The sequence below is a fragment of the Ambystoma mexicanum genome, chromosome 4q, assembly GCF_040938575.1.
Source record: "Ambystoma mexicanum isolate Mex_15411 chromosome 4q, UKY_AmexF1_1, whole genome shotgun sequence".
NCBI lineage: Eukaryota > Metazoa > Chordata > Amphibia > Caudata > Ambystomatidae > Ambystoma > Ambystoma mexicanum.
The window spans coordinates 193,208,861-193,231,665 of NC_090928.1; the positions used below are offsets into that span (position 1 = coordinate 193,208,861).

At 42.5% G+C, this 22,805-nt stretch overlaps 1 protein-coding gene across 3 annotated transcripts in view; it reads left to right on the forward strand.

Moving 5' to 3' along the window:
• The window catches only part of PDE10A (phosphodiesterase 10A), a 1,126,451-nt gene that overhangs the window by 678,182 nt on the left and 425,464 nt on the right, over positions 1-22,805 (forward strand). For all 3 annotated transcript variants that reach the window (XM_069607718.1, XM_069607719.1, XM_069607720.1), the window contains exon 7: positions 15,316-15,471. In XM_069607718.1, the coding sequence (XP_069463819.1) occupies positions 15,316-15,471 (156 nt within the window). The remainder of the gene's footprint in view (positions 1-15,315; positions 15,472-22,805) is intronic.

Genomic DNA, 22,805 nt, shown 5'->3' on the forward strand with positions numbered 1-22,805 from the left:
GTCAAAGACTGGCAGAAAAACTGGCAGCACCCAAACAGGCTACTAGGAAAGTTGGTGAAGCGATTCAGTGGTGCAATATCAGATAAGGTTGGCAGAGCATAGTGCTAACATTCCAGGCGCAGCAATTCAGATAACACTGGTTTTGGGCGCAGGCCAGGGTGGCAATAGGTTGGCAACTAGCATGACCCCATAGGAATCCTATACGTAGAACCTTGGTAGGTGGGAGAAAATCCTATCTAGAAGTTACCCGCAAAGGTGGAGAATACTGACAGAATGTGTCCAAGTGGGGAAACTACCTGATAAAGCACAAATTCTCCTGAACGTAAGCATGCATATACAATCAATAAGTTACACTTCCCAGTACACATATGAATATGCACGCATATATAGCGTCCTTGGTACATAGAGCAGAGGACACACCTGAATACCCACTCAGGAAGACAACAACCAATAACCTTTAGAAGTTCACCATGACAGAAAGCAAGAGGTTAGTTACATAATTACATAATTACAAAAAATCAACCCATTCATTGAAATTACTGTAGATTAAGTCACATTAAAACGACAAACATCAAATGTTACATAAACATAATTTATACAGTCTCATAATGTGTGCAAATGGGCAGTAATCACATGTAAAATAAACAATTCATGTGTACAACCAATACATGATAGCAGTGGTTGATGCAATTGATTTTGTGTTAATGAAGCTCGCCTGAGACCTATGGTCCATTCCTTAAATACTGTGTACTCGTATAGTGCAGTCTGAGAAACCAGAAGGTGTTTCACCCACTAATCCCGGGGATCTGTCATCCTGGTAGACAGGGGACGGCCATCGCTTTTGGATCCAGTTCATGGGGGTGGACCAGCGCAGTAGGATCACCTGGGTGAGGATTCTTCGGGGAGTGGGAAACTGGATGGTGAGACATGGTATCCTCTTCCCTGTAACACCTTTTCCCCATCCTACCAGGTAGGATACTTAGGAACTCAACCCCCCACCTCCCTTTCCAGACACAAACCTCTTCTCACGGACAGCTCACTGCGAGAGAAAACTGACTAAAATCTGAGCTGTATAACTGACCTGTCCCAACACAATGGTCAGGCAATTACTGATCATTACACACACCCAACTTCTATCACAATTCCCTACACGGATAAAAGACGGAGCACGAAAGCACACTCTGAGCAAGGCAAAGCACACAAGGAAGTAGTAGTTCCAAGATGGCAGTTTAATACGAGGAGAAAGACGGCAAGATCAGAGATGGTTGCAAGGAGGGAAGTGCACTTGACCTTTTCACAGAAAAAATGTTACTTTTTTACTTTACTTTTTACTTTTACTTTAATCAATTTATATCACACTGCCATGAGCCCTGAGGCGCGAGGGCGCATACAAGACAAACAATAAAACAGAAATGGTCAGGATCAGCAGGAGGTAGAGAGTGGTACTTTCAAGAGCCTTTGAGAATAAGAAACATAAGACCTGGAATCAAAGCTAAAGAAACCTGCATTGTGTCTGAGGTGCCCGGGGCTCTCACGTGTTGGTAGCCAAGGCGGGGAGCAGCATTTGTCACTGTCGTATTGGCTCCTAGAAACAAAGCAGCCCCAGTAAAGTCCGCACAGCCGGTGAGTCGAGGAGACTGATAGCAGACCGGTCTGTGTTAGAACCAAGGTTGCAAGTGGCAACATTGTATGGAGAAATCTGAGGAGAACAGTGTGTGAAGCGTATATGATGAGCGATGCAAATATAATTGAACAGCAAAGGAGTGATTGAACTTTTAAAGAAAAGATAGATACCTTATACAGAGTGGTCCAGTGCTACTTCGGTTCTCATTCGAAGTTCTCTGTTAGGTATCCAACTGAGATGTGGCGTATGAAAAAAGGAATTGTGAAATCGAAGTGGTCCTGCAATGGGTCAAGCTAAACCCTGTGCACATTAGAAGGCCTTTGATAGTTAATACAAACTGAAATTGGTCTGAGCCAGGCTGAGGGAGACTTATTGTGTAAGAGCCAGGGACCTAAGCCCGGCTTAGGGGGATCCAGGGTGAAGTGAATCACATGAATTGAATCCTTGTAAGAGGAAAGTAACATCATTTGTTTTGGTACATCAGGCCCTCTGAATCAAGAGACTTTGATAAGTAAAGAGACTTGGGCACAGAAGGCCCTGATGCTGGTAATTGAACTGTATCCTCGTGCCGAAGAAGCCAGAGACTGCGCTATGCTCGAGTGAACTGCCTTGTCCCATGCATAATACGTGACAACATCCCGACATTCCATTTTTGTGAACACTTCTTTCTTTCTCATAAACACTACCCCCACACTATTTGTATTTAGAGGTATGGATTGACAATAGTTTATTTTTAGTATAGGCCCTTTTTTTTATGAGACTCAACTATGACTGAATTATTATTTGATGGTTGTAGCTTGCTCCCATCTGTAGATTTAGGATTAGATAGGCATTTAGCACGCCCTTGTTGAAGTTCAATAAACACGCTTGAACTGTGGTCACTTGTGTCTGTCTTACTGTTGATACCATGCCTTCCTTACATGGTGTCAACTCAAGATGGTGAAGCCCGGTAAACACCAGTCTAAATTGCAGTTACAGATGCCTAATCAGGCTAAAGGTGGCAGGGGGGGAGGAGACCCAAGCCGTGGGCACACCATCGACAATGGAAGATTTCATTAGTGTACTCGATGACATAAATGTGATGTTCGGCCATCTTCAGGCTGGCATTCAGTCAGTGGATGGCAAGATGGACATGCTCACGTGTAAGGTGGACCACATGCAGGTCCACCTAGATAAACCTGGGGTGAGGCTGGAGGAGGCTGAGACCAGGCTGTTGACAGTAGAAGATGTTTCCTCCACGTTGACAAGAGAACTTGGGCAGGTGAAAAAGGCTCCAAGGGAGCTGATGGACAAACATGAGGATCTCGAGTTGCGATCACGGAGAAACAATTTGCAGATAGTTGGGGGTACCGTAGTCGGTGGATCAGTGATCTATGGAACTTCTGGTGGAGTCCATTTTGAAAGAAACTCTGAGGCTTCTCTGCTGTGTTCATAGTTGAAAGGGCACATAGCATTCCCAGTGGCAGGCGGCCAGTCGCTAGCGCACAAGCTCATCCTATGATTGCTAAACTGTTGAACTATAGGAACAGAGACTTGGCTCTATGGAAGGCCCGGGAGAAGGTGGCATTGACCTACAAAGGGGACTCTATAACACATTTTCTGGATTTTGCTGACAGTCCAGGCGTCTCGGAGGACGTATCTAGATGTGAAGAGGACCTTTGGGGAGCGAGGAATAATGTATGCAATTCTCTTCCCTACAAAACGCTTGGTGGAGCACAATGGAAGGTTGTTCTTTCTATCTCTGGGGGAGGCTGACTCGTTCTTTGAGTCACTCCGGAGGGATCCCAGTCAGAGTGGTAACAGAAGGGTGGGAGCATCCCCTCAACGGAATGCTGACTGATATTGGTTGATGGCTTGTGGTGCTCACAGCAGGAGGGCGGCAGCGTGTGGGGGGAATGTTTGATGTGCTGGCTGCAGGGTTGGCTGGGCAGTTGGGAGGTCCTCATTTGGGTGCCTGAGTGTTGCAGTGGGAGTGGAAAGGGGGATATCGGTTTGTTGAGGGTGGTGGAAGGGGGCAGCTTTGATGATGGGACAGCGGTTTGCAAGCTTCTGGAATATTTGATTGCTGCACTTACCCGCTTGGAGAATTGGAAGGGTAGGGTGCCCAAGATGGTGCTTGATGGGTAAGGGATGGGAAGAGGAAGGGAGGTGTGCTTCAGGGCAAAGATGCGTTTGCGTACTAGGATCTGGCCAGCAGGGTGAGATGTCTGACGTGGAACGTCAGGGCTTGCACTGTCCGTCTAAGATCCACAGAGTGTTATACATGAAGAGGCACAGAGTAGATTGAGCCTTTTTACAGGCAACTCGCCTTGCTCCCTCCGGCTGGGGTGTCCTCAGTATTTTACATCCTATTCCACCTACTCTAGAGGGGTGTGCACACTCATACACAGTTCAGAGGGGTTTTGGTTCTTGGAGGTGACCAGTGACAGCGAGCACAGAGCGCTGGTGGTCATGGGGCTTATTAAGGGGCAGGTGATCACTTTAGTAAATTATGTTCTTAATGCGGATTCTTTTGAGACTTTGGAGTGGGTAGATCAACACTTTGCTCAGGGCTTGCCTGGAGTAATAGTTTGGGCGGACAATTTTAATTCATAACCCCGAGATATGCAGGACTGTGAAATCTGGATTTTTCCAGGAACAACCTGTGTGTGACACTGAGATGACAACAGGATGATCTTAAGGTTGAATACCACTCTCTCCCACCAATCATTTACCAATGTAAACACACAAAATGGCAGATTACAATGTTGCTTCCATCAAAACAGGTGGTTAATATCAGCCTATCGCTGAAACTTTTTTCTTTCTTTCTGTTGACCATCATATCTGCAGGTTTGAGTGTAGAACTGGTGCACCGGTATCCTATGACGAGGGCAGTGCTCCTTTTTATCTGATGGGTTCATTCTTATTTCCTAAATATCCCTTTCTTTTCCACCTGAATCAAGCCTCATTTTTGCAAATAAAAGAAAGAATTGACATCCTTAACCAAGACTGGCTGGCTTTTGAAATACATTTACATCGATTTCCTGAAAAAATATTTGTCATTTTTGAAGCTACTCGAAACTGCATTAAACTGAACTTTTCTACTTTAAGCCAGCAAATGTGCATACAAATGAGTGAAGACACCCATATTTCAAGGATGTTTCAGAACGATTAAGGCAGTGTACTCCAATGAATTCCAGCCTGATTCTCATTTTTATTAGCATTCGGCCCACTTGGCCTTTGCAAGCATAAAGTACAGCGTACAATATAAAACAGTAAAACATGCACTTTCGGTTTAGTTCCAAAAGTAAAGCATGTTATCTATTTTTTGCAAAAATGGTGAAAGCCAAAACGCACAGCTCAGCCTAAGAAAAATGGTTCATATGTTTGTTCCTTTTTCAGGGAATGGGGTACGGTCAATTTTACATTTCTAGGAGTCAATTCTAAAGGGAGAGTAATTCCTCATCGCTGAAATACTTGATGTGGACTTGGGTCTAGATACTGTGAGAAACCTGAGGGTATTCTCACTCCTAATCCCCTTGGATCCTCTTCTCAGGTGACCAGGAAAGGCCATCACTCTTGGATCCTGACCTTAGGGGTCGAGGGTCCTCAGATTGTGAGTGGGCTTCACACAGGAGAGACATGGTATCCCCCTTTTCTGGACCAACGTAACCCTTCCCCAACCTTTATTGGTTACTATAAAGCTGTTCCCCTCATTTCCCCACATGTGGAACTTGATCTTACTGGGACAAGTTGACTAAGCGTAATGAACGCTACACCATTTCACCACTTTAGTACTGCGAAGACAAAGATGCCTGCAAAGTGGTGTGAGGGTCAGGTATGTCCCTTTGTGATCAGGCAAGTCTAATGAGGTATCCACACCTGTAGCCTGTCAGGGGTCAGCAGGTGTATATAATGAGACCATTGGAGCAGGGTGGTGAGCAACAGGGAGGCCTGTGGAGGAGAGACCAGCAGGAGTCCTTGTTTGAGAGGAGGCAGCTGTGGTGGGACCAGAGAAGGAGCCAGGATGCCGGCAGATATCCCAGGGGACCTGCGGGGTACAAAGCAAGTAGGCAGTGTGCTTGCCACAGGTCTGGGAGCCTCTGTGACAGAGAGGGAGCAATAGGAGCTGCGAGAGAGCCCAAAGAAGAGAAGACGCCGCCCACGTCTTTAAAGAGGCATTTAAATTGCTGGATTGCAGAGAGAAACACCCGGCAGGCGAGCCGATGCTCAAAAAGGTGGCTTTTCGACTTCAGAAGCAGAGAAAAAGTAGCAGGAGCCGTCAGAAGGAGATGCAAAGAGCCGGTGAATTTTGGGAAGGGCGCTCTAATAACGGGGTGCTCCTAGTGGACCACAAATAAGTATCGGTCCTCGAAAGTAAGCAAAACAAGTACATATTGAATACTGAACTGAATGGAAACATAGAATTAAGCGACATGAATGCATATTGAACACCAAATTGAATGAAACCGTGAAGTAAAGCATTTTAACTACTGAATGGGATAAAACATAATGGTTCAAGCAAATAAAGAGGACTGCCAAGCTGCCCAAGTGAAAACTAACTATGGAAACGGGTGCAAATGTGATGGTGTCATAGAAAGGTTGGGTGCGAGCAAAGCCTGCTCATAGTGAACTTTTATTAGTGAGTGCAGTGAGGCAAGGCCAAAAACTGAAAAGAGGTGTGTCCCACGTGACGGCAGAGCCAAGAGGCTGACAAGGAAAAGCTGTAGGAGTGTAAAGCTACACACAAAGCCAAGAGGCTGTTAAAGAGAAGCGACCTGAAGGTGACATGGTACATAGGGGCAAGTGCTGAAGAACCTGTGTGCGGTGGGGAACCTAGGGATCCTGGTTGCGTGACCTGTGATTGGTGTACCGTGTGATCTGTCAACTGTGCCTAGACCAGTGAGCTCTGAATGAGGAAAACCAAAGACATTGTGAACTAAACCAAGGAGAAGCATTGTAAGTGAACTGTTGAGGCAAGCCAGAAGGAGGTTTAGGTTGACCTCAGAACTTTTGAAAAATCGGAAACAAGTAGAAGTGGCGAAGTTAGTCTTGGGGAAGGGGACCCTGAGACTTGAGGAACTGCATGTGTTGTCTTGAGAAAGGAGCCCCAAGACCTTTTTGTTTGGAACTTGGAACGTGGGGAAGGGAACCCTGAGGATTGTTTGGAACTGCATCCCCTTCAACTTGAGAAAGGTAATCTTGAGACATTTTGTGGAACTTTTTTACACTTGGGTAAGGGGAGCTGGGACCTGGAAGAAGCTCTTAACTTTGAGTTAAACACTATTTATTTTATTATTGACATCCCTAAACATTGTTTAGCTTTAGTTGTGAGCAAAAGTATAGGTTTTGGACACATATTTTTAAGTTGAACCCCTTCACTCGTTTCACTAAGGTACGAAAATCCCACCTTATCATAGGGCAAGTTAGGCATTCTACCTTCCTGACGTTTGATTTAATAAAGTATTTTATTTTGAACTTTAAGCCTGTTGTCTGTGTCCTGCTATGTGATGCCTTCACAGTACCCCAATCTGCTGAGCAGAGGGCAATGGATCACTGAATTCCAGGTTTTGTCAGGCAAGATTGCCGTCCCAGGACTGGTGAATAATTGTCTTTTCTAAAGCCTCCTTTTCAGATAGAATTCGTTTTCTTATTGACCATGCCAATTGCTTATCCACACACCATTCATTTTCTTTTTATTTGATTTTTGCTGCGAACGTTGCAGTTCACATTTTTTGAAGATCGTTTGACGGTTGGGCCAGCAGACCTGAGTCATGGGAAGAATATGGGAACTGCAGCGCTGTTTCTTTGGATGGTCTTTGATGTTTTAAAGAACCCCTGTCAGGAGAGTGTTATATATATACGAGTAGATGCCCCAACAGGCATCCTTGCTTCCCTCCTGTATTTCTGGAAAAATATCAGTTAACTGCCCATTTTGATGATCTCCATTATGCAGTTACGTTCCTAAGAGATTCTGTGTTAGGTTGATTAGGTACAAGTTCATTTATGTTCTTCTCAATTTAGTCCACAATCTTCATCGGTTCAAAGATTGAGGTACAGTGCTAAATGGCTTCGTTAAACATCCTTTTGTGTGATGCATTGTATCTGTCTGCAAGGTGATATGGGATGCATTCTGTGGAAAAGCCCTTTCCCATCCCTGCCTGAAATTTGGCGATAACCAGCTCCTCTTATCTAGCCTTTGATTGCTTAGCAGAGGTTTGGTTTTTGTATTTCTGTCTACATCGATCAAAGGTATTGCTCAAAAGAAGGCAGGGTCCTATGTGCTTTCCCTCTGTGTGCTTCACTGTTTGTAGATGGTGGGGTGCGCGATTACACTGTTATACCATCATGTTCAAAGTCAAGACTTCTATGGTTAAGTGACATTTCAGAAGACATAAGGCAGTCTCCTGGATTAACACCAGTCTTTCTCCTTTTTATGCCTCTGCAGCATATGTTCCACACTAGAAGTATCACTTCATGGTCTTGGTGGACCCATTGGTTGGTGAACAGGTACTACAATCTGTTCCTGGTCAGGCTTTCTATCACTATTCCTTTACAAGCAACTGGTGAAACTGCATAACTGATCTTGGTTTCCTGTTATGCCGTTGTGCAAAGTCACATTAATTGTCTATATCCCTCCACAAGCTGATAGAGGGAATGTGGTAATGTAGGTTACCTACCTGCAAGGATTAACTTTTGATTGTCTTTCTTGACCCTAAAATCCCATTCCTCGTCGGAGACCACTTGCATACAATTGAGTCTTTGATCAGATTTAGCTTTTACTGCATCCTTTGGTAGGATGTCTCCAATAAACACCACATAAATTGAGACAGAGCATGTTTTACTTAAATATAATACAGATAGTAGTGCCTTCTAATGGCTTGTATCCTCCCACTGATTCCTCATCAATGATATACCGATATCCTGCTTGCAGCTTCAGAAAACCTTTTCAAGAGGAGAGGGCACTGTGCATTGATTTGAAGTCTGTCAGCGGCTTCCATTCCGGCACTCGGATGTGAAGTCGACGTTGGTATAAATAGCATGCACAGCACCCGTTTCTTCAGTTCCATTTTATCTACATGCACGGTACGCTTCAAATGGTTTGATTCACCTCAGCAAATTTCTATTGCGTAGTTTACGAAATCTTCGAGTATGTCTACTCCGAAGACCGGTTTCAAGAAGTGTGCAGACTGAGTCGAAGATATTGATCACAGATATGCACTGAACATGCCTTTGGTGCCTGGGCGAGGAGCATAAGGTCGACTATTGTGGGTTGTGACAGTCCATGACCAGCACGGCCTTGAAGGAAAGGAAGGATAAGATCATCTTATGTCGGTCGGCATCTAAATCTCCTACATTCACTCCTTCAAGGGGGTTCTCAGAAGACTGAAGGATAAGTCCCCACAGAAATCAAAAAAGCACTCTAAGCACATGAGGTCCAGGAGCGACTACCAGCACTCTTCATTGTTGTCTTCTCAATGTAAATCCAAGAAGAAACTCCATTGCTCGTCATCCTAGGATTTCTCGCCCAAGAGAAAGGAGGTTTCTTTCCAACACAAGTCTTCTTCTAAAGCAGATTGGGAAGAAGTCCATCATCAAATGATGAAGGTGTTTTTTTTTTTTTAAAGTGAAAAGCTACCAACCTCATCATGCCTTGTAAGGCCGAATGGGAGTCGTTGAAGGCTGTCTTGGACCCCTAAAATCCTGTTTCAAAAGCCAGAGAAGGTTCTCAAGTGGCGTCCGCAGTATCGTCGACACAAGAAACATTGCAGCCACTGGCGTCCTTCTTCCCTGTCGAAGGACTCGATGTCGAGAACTTTGTCAAAGCCATCGATCTCATCCTCCGTCCCATTAATGGGTTTTAAACCTTTTTTGCAAAAAGACTAAGTCTATGGGATCCATTTTTCAGGGAAGAAGTGGAAGATGATCCACCCTTTTGATTTCAACCCTTTGTCACACCCAATGTCCCGTAGGAAAGCATTTCTGAGGACTCCAGACTGAAGAATTTAACGGCGTGCTTGGGCGATGCCAGTGGGCCCGACACTTCACCAGAAATTGATTTTGCCATTATAGACCTGGCTGGCCACCCTAGTGGAGCATATAGGTCTGTGATAAATCAGGTAATTCAGTACTTTGGTTGGGGTTGTTCTGCCAAGGATATAGAACAGGATGATCTTACTCGCTTCTTGGACAAAGGACCCCCTAAAGAACCTATCCTGCCTTTTTCATTCTGCCTTGAAGAATAACATCCTTGACAATTGGCAAAGACCTGATACCACTCCTACTGTTGGCAAGGAGCAGGTCAGAAAGTACTAAACATCCTTTGACCTGGAATTCCTCTCTCGGCATCCTACCCATGAAAACTTGGTAGTGCTAGAAGCTACATCTACTTCTAAAGTAGCTGCCTTCCCTACAATCCCTCCTGACCGGGATGATAAGAAATATGATCTATGGGGAATTAACTTGCTTCAGCATTAATTAGTGAGTCTTCAGTAATTTTTGCTTTCGTTATTTGATGAGGGTATTTGTGCCTGGAGATCTTCCCACATGTTAACGGAAGAAAAACCTATCCATCCTGAGTCATTAAGATACTCAGACTTCACTTAAGTGCACCCTACCGCCCCCCCCTGAAATCCACAGTTTTCAAGCCTGTTTGCGCAAACTCTAGATGGAAGGAGGCATGTGAAAAGGAAGACCACGCTGGATGAAGGTTAAGGTCAAGCAGATTTATGGTTCCTGTTCAGTTTGTCTGCTTTGTCAGGCCTCCACTCCATTCTATAGCCGGTCAGAGCCCTTTTCAGCACACACAAAACTGCAGCTAATTGAATAATACTACAGACGTCCGTAAAGTGAGTATCTTGTACTTTAACTTGACATATATAACACAAATACATTTGGGGTGCGAGGGGTAATCAAATTAATAATAAAACAGTTTTCAAAACAAATGAAGTGAGATGCTGCCAATATATTTATTTCAATAAAAATCTTTGACGAATCCAGGGAATTTGTCCCTTTTCTCCAAGGGGCAACCACCCACTTTGGGACTAGAGAGGTGTGCCTGCTATACTTAACACCACCTAGGGGACAGGGCAAGCAGGATCCAACTGGGGCGACTCCCGGTTAGACCGTAAAGGGATTTATTTCAGAGAGGGAGAGGCGTAGAATTGTCCAAACATGAAGCAGTTGGCCAGTACCCAATGTCTAAGACACTGACAAACCACCAAACATCCGGCCGAAAAGGAGTCAGACGTGAGGAACCAACATGGGGAACCCAGGAAGAGGCTGGACCATAGTTCCATGACAGCCAAAGAGATTGCCTCCTCTGCTTATGCCCCATGACAAAGAAGGCATGCAGCTGTTCCCAGGGGCAGGACATAGATACCTGGAAAAGCCCCACAGCAGGGTGAACGACCCAAAAGCCCTAGGCGGGGTAAAAGCCAAAGCTGAGGTCAGAGATGTAATACAGAGATCCAAGGCTGGGTGTAAAACCAGAGAGCCTTAGGCGGGTGAAAGCCAAAGAACCCCAAGCAGGGGTAAGAGATGCACAGACCCAAGGCCAGGTATAGAAACCCCATGGCGATGGGAGTCCAAGGAACCCTAGGCGGGATGAAAACCAATTGACCCCAAGGGACACAATCAACAGCAGGATGAGTGTGTCCAAACCCCAAGAGAGGGTGAAGGAAACAAACCCTAAAAAAGGGGTGAAGGAAGCAATACTACAAGGCGGAGAGAGAAGTATATGACCCATGGTCGAATGAGAGAAGCCATACTCCATGATGGAGTAATCACAATTAGTTTGCTATAGTCAGACTGTTATATGAGGAAATGAAGAAGACTTAATCGACAATATTATTGTAAGTCTGAATTCTCCAACCAGGTACAGGGCCTGGAAACATCCGGAGAGACATTTGGGTGAGGGTCACACCACCATTTCAGCTATTGAGAAGGAGAACTTTAGAGGCCCATTATCGTCAACTTTGTCAGTCTGTTTTATTAATGGTAGGGTCAGAACTTAGGCTACATTAGGTTTTGGGACGAAAGAGTGTTAGGTTTGTAAGGATTACTGATGAGCACCATTTACTCTTTCTCTTGGATAGGGCCAAGATACACTTTAGAGCTAGGGAAATAATAGGCCTTCTTTTCTTTTGTTTAATAAAACCCAATTGTTTGTCGTTACCTCTTTTGTCCGCCTCCCGAGTCGGATTTACCACACATCATAGTAAAAGTAGGTAACCATTTATCAATGTAATGGTCCATGGTCTATTTTAGGTGTTAGTGTGGGGGTTTTTGTGTGTTACTTATTTATCCTATATCTGCTCCTAGAGACCCCCACCTCATGTCATTATTTTATTTTAAATGTACAGTGTTAGTTATCATTTTACTTTCCACACTATATTCAAATTAACACTGCAATATACACATTATAGGCAAATTATTTTATGAACTGTTTTTGCAATCCTTTATCTGTTATCTTTGAGGCTTTTATGATCATGTTTTACTGTCACTATTGGTATGCATTTTTGGATTGTGTACTGTTTTTATGGATTGTTTCTATACATATCCGAAATAAACATTATGATGAAAATACATGCACCTTCCAATCGCAGTGCTCAAAGATAAAATCACTTTCCATACTTCAATTGCTTTATTAAACATGACATAAGCAATAGCATAGATTTCATTATATCGTTACACTGATATGAAATAACTTTCAGTAGTTTAACCGGGAATATTAATGTATATTTTTGTGGTTGACAGAAGGAGAAGGAGTGAATAGTTATTGCAAAATCAGCCAATGTCTAATGTATTTACATGGTCGTAGTTTTGTCGCCAATACCATAATTTGGCTCTTTTGGATAACTGCTTCTTTAAGTTATAATACAATTTCAAGTTGCCTTCCCAGGCAATATCTTTAAAAAGAAATCCTCATTTTGGTATTTAAAATCATTGACTTTTTTGTGTATGCAATCGCATTGCTTTGCCCAGAAGTTTTTATAAAGGATAGAGGGGCATTGTACAGGCTTTTAAATATAGTATTGCTCTCCTTTGGCCAGACAGTTGGCTAGCAAAATCAGACCTTATTCAAGCTGTATGACCTGCTCCAGTCTCCATTGGGGTAGTCCTAACCCTTCTCTCCAGATTTTTACCAACCAATATATGTTCTACGTAAAGTCTTCTCGAGTCAATATAAAATGAAGGAACCAGACTCTGATTTTTAAACCAGTGTCCTGCCCTTAATGCTGTTTCCTAGCAAAGCATCTTACTATGATCAGATGGGAAATAACTCTCCCACACATGTTCCTGAACAAGTTAGTATTTTTTAGTTTGTTAAAAATACTCCCAAATGCATATAGATGTCTACTTGTCCAATAGTAGCAAATTCCAGAAACCATGTCTTTTGGCGATTTACCAAGGCACATCATTTTGGTTTTTAGGGAATTTATGATAAGAGAATTAACCTTAGGATAGTTCAGGGATAATGTGTTCGTTTTGGAAGCAAGACAACGCAGAGCAACACAAGTTTGAATCCCGGCCCCACGCCTAGTCAGGCCTCCAGTGTTAAGCGTGCAATAAAGGTTTAATTAACATGTTTGTGTAGTGTTACTAATGGCTTCACTGGTCCTATGCGAGTGTGGTTCAGTAGGACCACATCATAGGCATAGGCCAGCCTTGGCACATCTGTGGTACCAACTTTTGGAAGAACGTTTTTCACTATGATTAGGAATGTTGGAAGGTCAGCAATGTACAAGTTGAATAATAGTGATGCAAGTAGGCACCCCTGTTTTAGCCCTCTGCATCTAGAAATGTTACCAGTGTACAACCACTGGTGGTTTAATCTGACCTGGAGAGTAGTCCCACTGTACAGTTGGGGAGAGATTCCATTCAACTAGTTTTTGTCAATAGCATCTCGCTAGCCATACCATCAAAGGTCAGTGATACATTTTCAAAAGAAAATACAAGGTAGGTCACCCTTTTCCAGAGTCCTTCTTTTTAACAAAATCAGGACTAGTATGTATGTGAAATTGCTGATCCACTACACAATCCTGTTTGTAACAGATGTACTATCAATTTGTCACTAGCCCAATTTTGCAATTTTCTTAACAATATGGTAGAATTGACCTTGCCGGGGGCATCCAAAAGGGCAATTAAGCCTGTCATTTGCAGGGTCTGATTGATTCCCCATCTTAAACGGTATCAAGAGATTCTTTCCACAAGCTTGGTAAGTGCCCCTTAGCCTCAATCTTATCATACAGAACTTTCAACATCATAATCCAGATCAAAGGATTTCCTTTGAGGGCATTATTAGATAGTCCATCAGGGCCAGGGGCACCCACGTTTTTCAAATTAATTATAATTGGTCTTTTCTTCTACTGTGAGATTGAGGCAAATCTTAGCTGATTGATCTTTTGTTATAATTCTGTCCATGATGGTTGTACTGTATAACTGTTAAAGGATTGACGCAAGTGCTTTAATCTATGGGATTCACTAAAACCTGAGAATAAGACCACCTATCCGTATTATGCATTGTCTGGATGTAGTTTTTAAACAAAACATTTAAAACTAGTTACCATTCAGCGTTTTAGTATAAAATCTATCTTCTTAACCAGCTCGGTATTGCATTTTGGTAATTCTTTGTAATTTGGCTTGTTCCTCCTTGTGCAAGATGTTTTGTCTCCCAATATTTCTTATACATCTTTTTTGTAAACATTTTTCATTCGCAATTATTGCGTTATAGATGTTTCCTTGTTTACCTTCACAACCTCTCATATATAACATTGTGCCTGAAGTTGCCATATTATAAATAAGTCTGTTCATCCAGTAGATAATAGCTTGAGGAGAAAAGTGCAAATTGTACAAAAGCTGATCAAGATAATAGGTGTTAACAAAGCTTTTCATTTTGAGATTTCTGGTAGTTCATGAAATTGTATTGCAACCTAAATCAGTTGTCACCGGAACCGGGTTTGCATCCTTCAGAATTGTATTAATTTTAAAGGTAAGTTTTAGGGTTGCTTGATCACTATTTGCCCCATGTTCCGTTTTAATGCAGGAGCGTTCTTGAACTCTGACTCTTGCATAAAGCAATCGTCTAGCAATATTTTCCCATCCACCACATATTCTCTCTGGGAACATTACCCCTTACACTTAACCATATATAATTTGTTACATTCCATAAAAGCTGTCCATTTTTGTCCTTGTACATTTCCACAGCTTTGTACCCATTAATGATGTCGCTGGGTTTTATGCAATTTTTATCATATCTAATCTGATTCATAACTGCCATTGTTGTTGGAAGTTATTAAGAATGGATGAAATTAGGTTCTGGGTTGGTAGTCTTGCAAAGTGGATATGCACTGCAGAGAAAATTAATGCATGTAGGCACCCCTTTTAAAGAAGTATGTAGCTATTAAAAGTGAAGAAAATGAGTTTGTGTTGGTTTATATTTCCCAAAATGCATACATTTGACTTCTCCTGGTTCCTCCTCGCTCTGTGAAAAAGCATTGAGTGGGAAAGAGCTAGAGTGCCAAGTAATTAATACAATTCTTTTAACGTACACCAGATCAAAGGGAATTGTTTCCTCCTCTCACTCTCTAGGCAGGAGTGAATGTGTTCATGAACTGCTCTCTGGAGACTTATTTTGCTTTTGTAAAACTAGATCAATTCAGACTGCCAGTTTTTCATGTTTATAAGACATTTTTTCGCCCTTATTTCAGGATGAGCGATTTCCCAAAGGTACTGGGCTGGACTCAGGGACGCATATACAGTCTGTTCTTTGTTTACCAATTGTGACAGCCATTGGTGACCTCATTGGTATCCTGGAGCTCCATCGGCACTGGGGCAAAGCAGCCTTCCATATCAGTCATCAGCAGGTGAGGCTTTGAGTGCATCAGTGTCGCACATCACTAAAACATTCACAACTCTACAGATATCTCAGTGAAGATTTACTACTTAGAGCAAGATGTCTACAAACATTGGGAATGGCAATGTTAATAGTGTTTGAAAAAGCCATTTTAGCTAAGTCACACATCATGCCACAACGCCATACAGTAGCCATCACTGCCAGTTGACATGCAGTTAAGAGCCACCTGTGAAATGCTTTGTGGGTATGCAAATAAACTGAAATGTTAGCCTTTGCTCCAAAATGTTCTTTGTTTTCAAGGGCAGCGTTTTTTTATCATAGCATTTTCAACTGAAGGCAGACCACCCTCAGGGATGCAGACAAGTTCTTGCATGTTTCACCTAGCCTGTCATCTTTGTGGTTGGAACATTTAATTCATCCATATATATAGTACTTATATTATAGTGCAGTAGTCGTCGCACTATAGTTGAGTACTGAGTTCCATAGGACAAAACATTTGATTTATGGATTTGGCGGAAATATTGCTAGCAAAATGTACTCACGGGCCACCCCAGACTGGACATTTTGGGAAAGATCTGTTACAAGATATTTTTAGTAAAGCGCACAGCCAAAACCACTGGATGGAATTGGGTACGAAACAACTTGGGCATAAAGCGTTGACTCGATTGCCTGGAGGAGTCTGGCGTTATTGCGTCCAGTTGTTTTTAAAATATTTGAGAACAGGGAGCACCCTTCCCCCAATTTTATAGCTACATCTCCCATGGTGTATTGAAGCAGAGATGCTGACAGGATTTTTAGAAATGAAAACGCAGGAATTATTTCCCAGAATTCTTTTGCTAATACCCCTTGCCTTGCTCGATGGATTTGGATGACATTTTCAAAACAAAGTTTGTCAAGGGACCTCCCAAACTGCAAATATTCAGAAGAATGTCATAAAATGAAAAAGTTATTAAGAAAACAAAACCCCACAGTTTTGGTTTTCAACCCATTCATTTTCCCATAGAGAAAACGTGCAAGGTTTGAACAGCTGTAACATGAAAACTGGTGAGCAAGATTTGGACCAACTAAGAACCTAGCGTTGACTTCAATTTCTTGACTGGTTTGGGGTAAATCCGTTTAGGAGTTTGTTAAAATATTCGACAGAGAACGGTGTGCCCCCTGCGCCTTAAAACCTTTATGTCAGTATTGGTACTTTGCAGCAGAGAGGCTAATAACTTTTGACTTTCTGGGTGGATTTGGATGAAATTATGGGAATAATTCATCAAAAACTGAAAAAGATATGAAGAATGGTGTATAGTATTGAGTTGAGGTGAGGGGGGATAGCTCAGGGGCAATGCGTTTGTATTGGAAGCAAGACACTGCAGCGCAACACAGGTTTGAATCCTGATCCCACGCTCAGAAGCCAATGTCTGATATTAATCGCGTTATAAAAGAACAATTATTGTGGCCAGGGCATGTATGTGGCCACCTCGTGGGTCCAAAAGAAACCTATTCGGGGAACATGTACAGTGGCCACGGCCGAAGGCCAGAGGTAGTGGCCCGGTAGCATTTTAAAATATATATCACTGGCCAGGGCCAAAAGTCCTGGGTAGTAGGCCTAAAAGACTTGTATAGTGGCCACAGGTGAAGGCTGTGGTCCCCTTATGAGTGTAAAGGAAACCTATTGGGGTGGGGGTGCAGAAGGCCGTGGCTAGTGGCCCATAAAGACTATGGTATAACAAAACCCTTGAAACTCCGAATTATTTTTTGGTTAAAGTGCAGTTAATTTGGCCAGATTTAACACAAAACCCTTGAAATTCAGCAGAAGTAGGAAGTCATGACATGACCAGCTTAACTCTGCACGTTCCCGTTGCAACGTCCATGAGCACAAACCTATTTTAAGAGAAGGGAATCACAATGACAAACAAAATGGCATTGTGGGGACATAGCATTATGGTGGACATCAATGGAAATGCGCCTAGCTGGTCATGACTTCCCACATCGACTGAATTTCAAGAGTTTTGTTGCGTTAAATCTGGTCAACTTAACTGCACTTTAACTACAGTTTTTTCAGTGAATATATAATTGGGTGAAGCTATTATTCAGGTGAAACCTAACATCCATTCACTTTTTGTGCAGATTCGATTGCTAGTAACTTTTAACACATCTGAATGACATTTTCCAAAGCCGTTTACGTGCCCAAGAGCCCAAAAAGTTTGATGAAAATGCATCCAATGCTTTAAAAGTTTTAATGCGTGAAAAAGGTTTTTTTTTGTTGTTTTGCCTTTGCATTGATTTTTCCATAGAGGGAATGAGCATTAATTGAACCGCTGCACATCCTAAACTGCTGGGTGGATTTGCTTGAGATTTATTTCAAAAGCTGAACTAAGTAGTGCCGGGGTGCTTTTTGTTGGATTGGTACAAATCCATTCAGTAGTTTAACAATTTCACAGAAAGCAATAATCTTTTATTTATCTCCCATGGTGCACCAGGGAAGTCAATTTACCAAAATGCCAGAGGTAGCCGAAGTGACCTCAGACCTGATGACATCACAGTGAGTGATGTCATTTGACCTTTGACCTGGATGGCATCCGTTCCTCTTTAACCCTGGTGACATTACAGAAAGTGGCTTGCGAGAGTAAAAAAAGGACATAAACATTTTCAAATACCGAATATGTACTGAGGCAGACGAAAATATTTTAGATACGAAAAACATTTTAACAAGGGTGCTGCCTTCCTATGCCATGAATGGGGTCATGATATAATAGGGTTAGACCGAATAGTACAACATAGGCTGAGGCAATATTGGTTCTACCATAGGGTTTATTTGAAGATTTGAATATATCTTTAAGCAATAATTATGACCGAGCATTGATCAATTTTGGGGAGTGCTGTGACATGATTCTTGCTCAAATGGGCTAGGACAAGCTTACATTGATGGAAAACCCAGTGAAGATGTACAACAAAATGAAAATTGTATAATGGGTAGACATACAGAGAATGTCATTGTATAAACTACCACGGTTCCATGTCATTCCATCGTCCGTTTTAATTTTGCAGCATTTTTTGGCGCGGATTTTTTTGCCGTAAAAACTCGTTTTTTTTTTTTGGGGGGGGTTACCCTCCAAACCACTTTCCCACCTATTTAGAATCTAGACCCCAAATACCCCAAAATCGTATATCCCTCTAACCACCCCCCCCCATATTTTCCGATGGGTTTTTGCGGTAACAAATCTGCGTCAAAAAATGCCACAAAAATGAAAACTCTGATGAATGGACGTCGTACCCTAACCACACACCCAAGGGCATATTAGGAGATGCAGCCCTCAGTGATGAGATTCCCAGGGCCGAAATAGTGTTACATTTGCATGCGCTTTCATCTTCACTTACTAGGCTCCGTACAGAGGTGGGGTCCCATAAGAGGGAACTCTTGGCAAGAAAGAAATTATCAGCGCTGTAAAAAGCCAGGGGAGGCAGAAACGCTAAAACATCATCTGATTGGCTGTAGGGCAATGCTAGGGATGAGGAAAATGTGGTTGGGAAAATTCATAAAGAAATTAGAGGATTTAAACAGTGCAGTTAAGTGGCTGAGGCTCTTGTATGGATACTCTATCTCAATGACCATTGTTCTAGTGAATATTTTAATAGTGATGCATATAAGGTTCGGGGGAAATGTTTTTCTCGATTAGTCCACCATAATGAAGTAGGGGAAGAGAGTTATTTGTCAGATAGGTGGAAAATGTAATCTTGGAGGTTGGAAAGGGAGGCCCTGATGGGTATATAGTATATTATTTTGAATGAATTAATGTCTGCAATGTTTGTTTTACACTGTTGTGCCTAGAGTAATGTATTGCCATATGTGAGTTGTTAAGTACATGATTAAAAATGTAAACGTTTTTAATAAACTATAAACACACAAAAAAAGGCAAAGGCACTGCCATAGATTTCCCACATCTACATTTTATGGCCAGTTACTTCCGTATTATCTCAATTATAGCTGCATGTTGGGCATTGTCAATTGTATGAAAGTAGATAGCCCTACATTGCCAGTTGCTGCGATAATACAGTATCCAAAGATTCCATAGATGCAAATCACTTTCAGTGCACATTAATGCTTTAATGATTTGTTATTTATATAGTGCTTTCGCCAAAGCGCTGTACATAGCTCATATTTGCATACAATGATCATCCCATCCAAAGTTTGTACTAATTTATCAACCTTGGAAGAATGAAAGGCTAAGTTGGCCTTGCCAGCATTTTAACCTACGACCTTCAGATCACACACAGTAGCTACTAGTGCTCAACCCATTGAGTTATCGTACTGCTTTGCTATTAAAAATGCAATGCTACCACAAGAAAGCATGTCAAAACTGTCCACACAATGTAGGCCAGACACTTCATAACTCTTATGTTTGCTGTAGCCTTGATGATGCACAGTAAAAAATGCCATGCCACAGTAAGACAAACCTAGACTGGCAGCACCAAAATGCAAATTTCACCACCGTAATAACACTCATGCTTGCTTTATCATAGCTGCCCAGAAAAATATACAATGCCACAGTAAGGACTGGATGTACCCTGATGCCAGTCTAGCCAGGTAAATACACATATGATTGCTTTATCAGAGATGCCTAGTGCAAAATGTCAAGCTACAGTAAGAAATGGCAAATCCAGCTGCAGCAAAATGATGGTTTAGACATGCAATCATACTTATGATGCTTGCTTCATTATAGATGCCCAGAAAATTATGCCATGACGCAATAAGAAATGGCTAGACTGGCTGAACCCAAATGCCAGTCTAGACAGGAAATAACACTTATGCTTACCTTATCATAGATGCCCTGAAATAATGTCATGCCACATTAAGAAATTACTAGACTTGCTGTACCAAAATGCAAGTCTAGACACCAATAACAAATCTTATGCGTGCTTTATCATGGATGCCCATTACTTGATGGCGCACACCCCACCTGCCCCATCCTCCTGACGCATCCGCTATCCCTCCAACTCTCCTCCACCAACCTCAAACTCATCCTCTTGGCCCATCATTACCCCCACAACCCTCTTCCTCGTCCCAGTACTTATGAATGAGGCAAGGTGCTTCATAGGCAAGTACTGGGACGAGGAAGAGAAGGACTTGGAATAATTATGATTACAGGTAAGTAATCTAGGTATTGAACAAAAGCACACCATTCAAATGCGCATTTACACTGCACCCTTCTACCATTCACCCATACACCCAGCCACCCATACATCAAGCAACACCGCGCACACATTACATTATATACATACACATGCGCACCATTTCATGCATGCAAACACATTTATGCAAAAAAAACACTTTGCCTTTGTCCAAGTGCATTGCTGCTCCGAGGAACTCCTCTGCAGGCAGGCCCCTCTCCCATGCTCCACACACACCAGGAACGAGCTCTGCTCCCTGTCATGCACAGAGCAGGGGAGTCAGAGCTTTCCATGTCCGGTGGGGGGTGGAAAGAGGGTTCATTTATTAAGTCAGTTTAACTTCAAAGGGAAGTTATTTCCGTAATGTTTTGTCCAAAACAAAAATAAATTGACTGACTTCAAAAAGTAATTAATGTAAAGAGGGCTCTGGTCTGAGAACCAGCTTTACGTTCGGTTTTTCTCTGCCTCTGCAGAGTCAGCGGTCACACAGGAGTTGCTGGGGTCGCAATTGCGACCTCCAATTGACGTCTGTGGTGCACTGCAGCACCTAAGATTTTTCAGAAATGAAAAGCCACCGTTTTTTTGTTCACTGATGCGTGCCATTTTTGCTAGTGTTCTCGTTATTACGTGAAGTTGCAACGTTCTTTAAATATTAGTAGTAGGTCAGAGGACTATTTGCCTTCATGGTTGATGTGGGGAGGCTGAAACAGTAGCAATTGGGACGTTTGTGAATTTGTGATGGGATAGGTATTTCATTTCGTTTTATTCATTTTTGTCTTCACGGGAAATGGGTGTGGTCTCAAGAGAATATGGTTTGCTCTCTGAAGGACCTATGAGCCACTGGGTTTTCCAAAATTCTATGGCTAATAGCTTTTTAACACTGGAGGCATCAGCATGAGCATTTCCCAAAAAACTGTAAAATGTGAAAAAGATGGCTTTAAAAAAAATCTTTTGAATTGGTTTTCCCATGGGGACAATTTGCGGTTTTTAGATAGCCACCTAGCCGAAAACACAGGCTTTTCAATGCCCCAAAAATTGTTATATCTCCCCTAATGTATTGCAGAAGTGAAACGGTTTGTCAGTTTTGAAAATCTACCATTTAAAATCATCGCGTTTTCTCAATGCAAGAGCAAAACACTTATATTGGGAGGGATCCGGAGCCATGTTTGATAATGGTGTTGATGTGGACAGGTGGGGGGTGTGGGGGTATACTGTGGTGGGTGCATTATTGAAGTCTGGAGTTTATTTGGTGATTTTTCTGACATCCCAATGTTTTAGAAGTGTAACCGAATAAACATTTAAAAAAAGGTGCAGAATGAAAATGGTGACCTGATTTATAAGGAATGCCTTGTTCTTAATCATTTGGAAGGAGTGTTTGGTACTGTGCACGTCGGCTCCTCTGACTGCTATTTACTTACGAACGCAGCACTGCGAGCGCTGCTCTTGCTGCCTGGCCGCTTCCTGGAGGGGGCGGGGCCTACCATCATCACGTGACGGATCACGTGATCTCCTCACTCCTCATATTGCCGGCACTACCGCTCTTGCGGCGTAAGCCCTGGAGGCAGTAAGGGCTGGAGCCGCTGTTTGGCTGTTCGGCTGTGAGTACTGTGATCTACGTCCATCTTAAGCTACCAGGGAACGGGGTGGAGAGTCGGACTCTGGCAGCTCCATTAGCCGCCGGGCGTTCCCAACCCTGCAACTGAGTGTTTACTTCAAACTCATTTCCCAATTGTGGATATATTAGATATTTTTAAACTGACGTAACCAGAATTATATCAGAGGTTGCGAGCTGTTTTTCCCTCCGGTTTTAACATAAATACATTCCTTTTGGTACTACTATAGTATAGAAGGTCTTGGTTTTTATATTAGTCCTGTTCCCAGCCTTTTTTATAAAAAAAAAAAAAAAAATTTTTTGGGTGTTTCGCACTTTAGAGGCTACGAGCTGTTCTTCCCTCAGGGTGTTCTTTTTCTCTTCTCTAATATCTTTTAATACTTCTCTTTTCTGGTCTCCTTTCTTTTTTATAATATGCCCGCACTCAGAAGCGGGTTTGAAACTGCTGAGAGTCAAGCTATTAAGATAGCAGATGACCAATCAGACTCTCTGACTCATCGTGAGGCGCTTAATAGTATTGACCAAATTGAAAATATGGCTGCCTCGATTTCATTGGTTGAGAATATCAATGA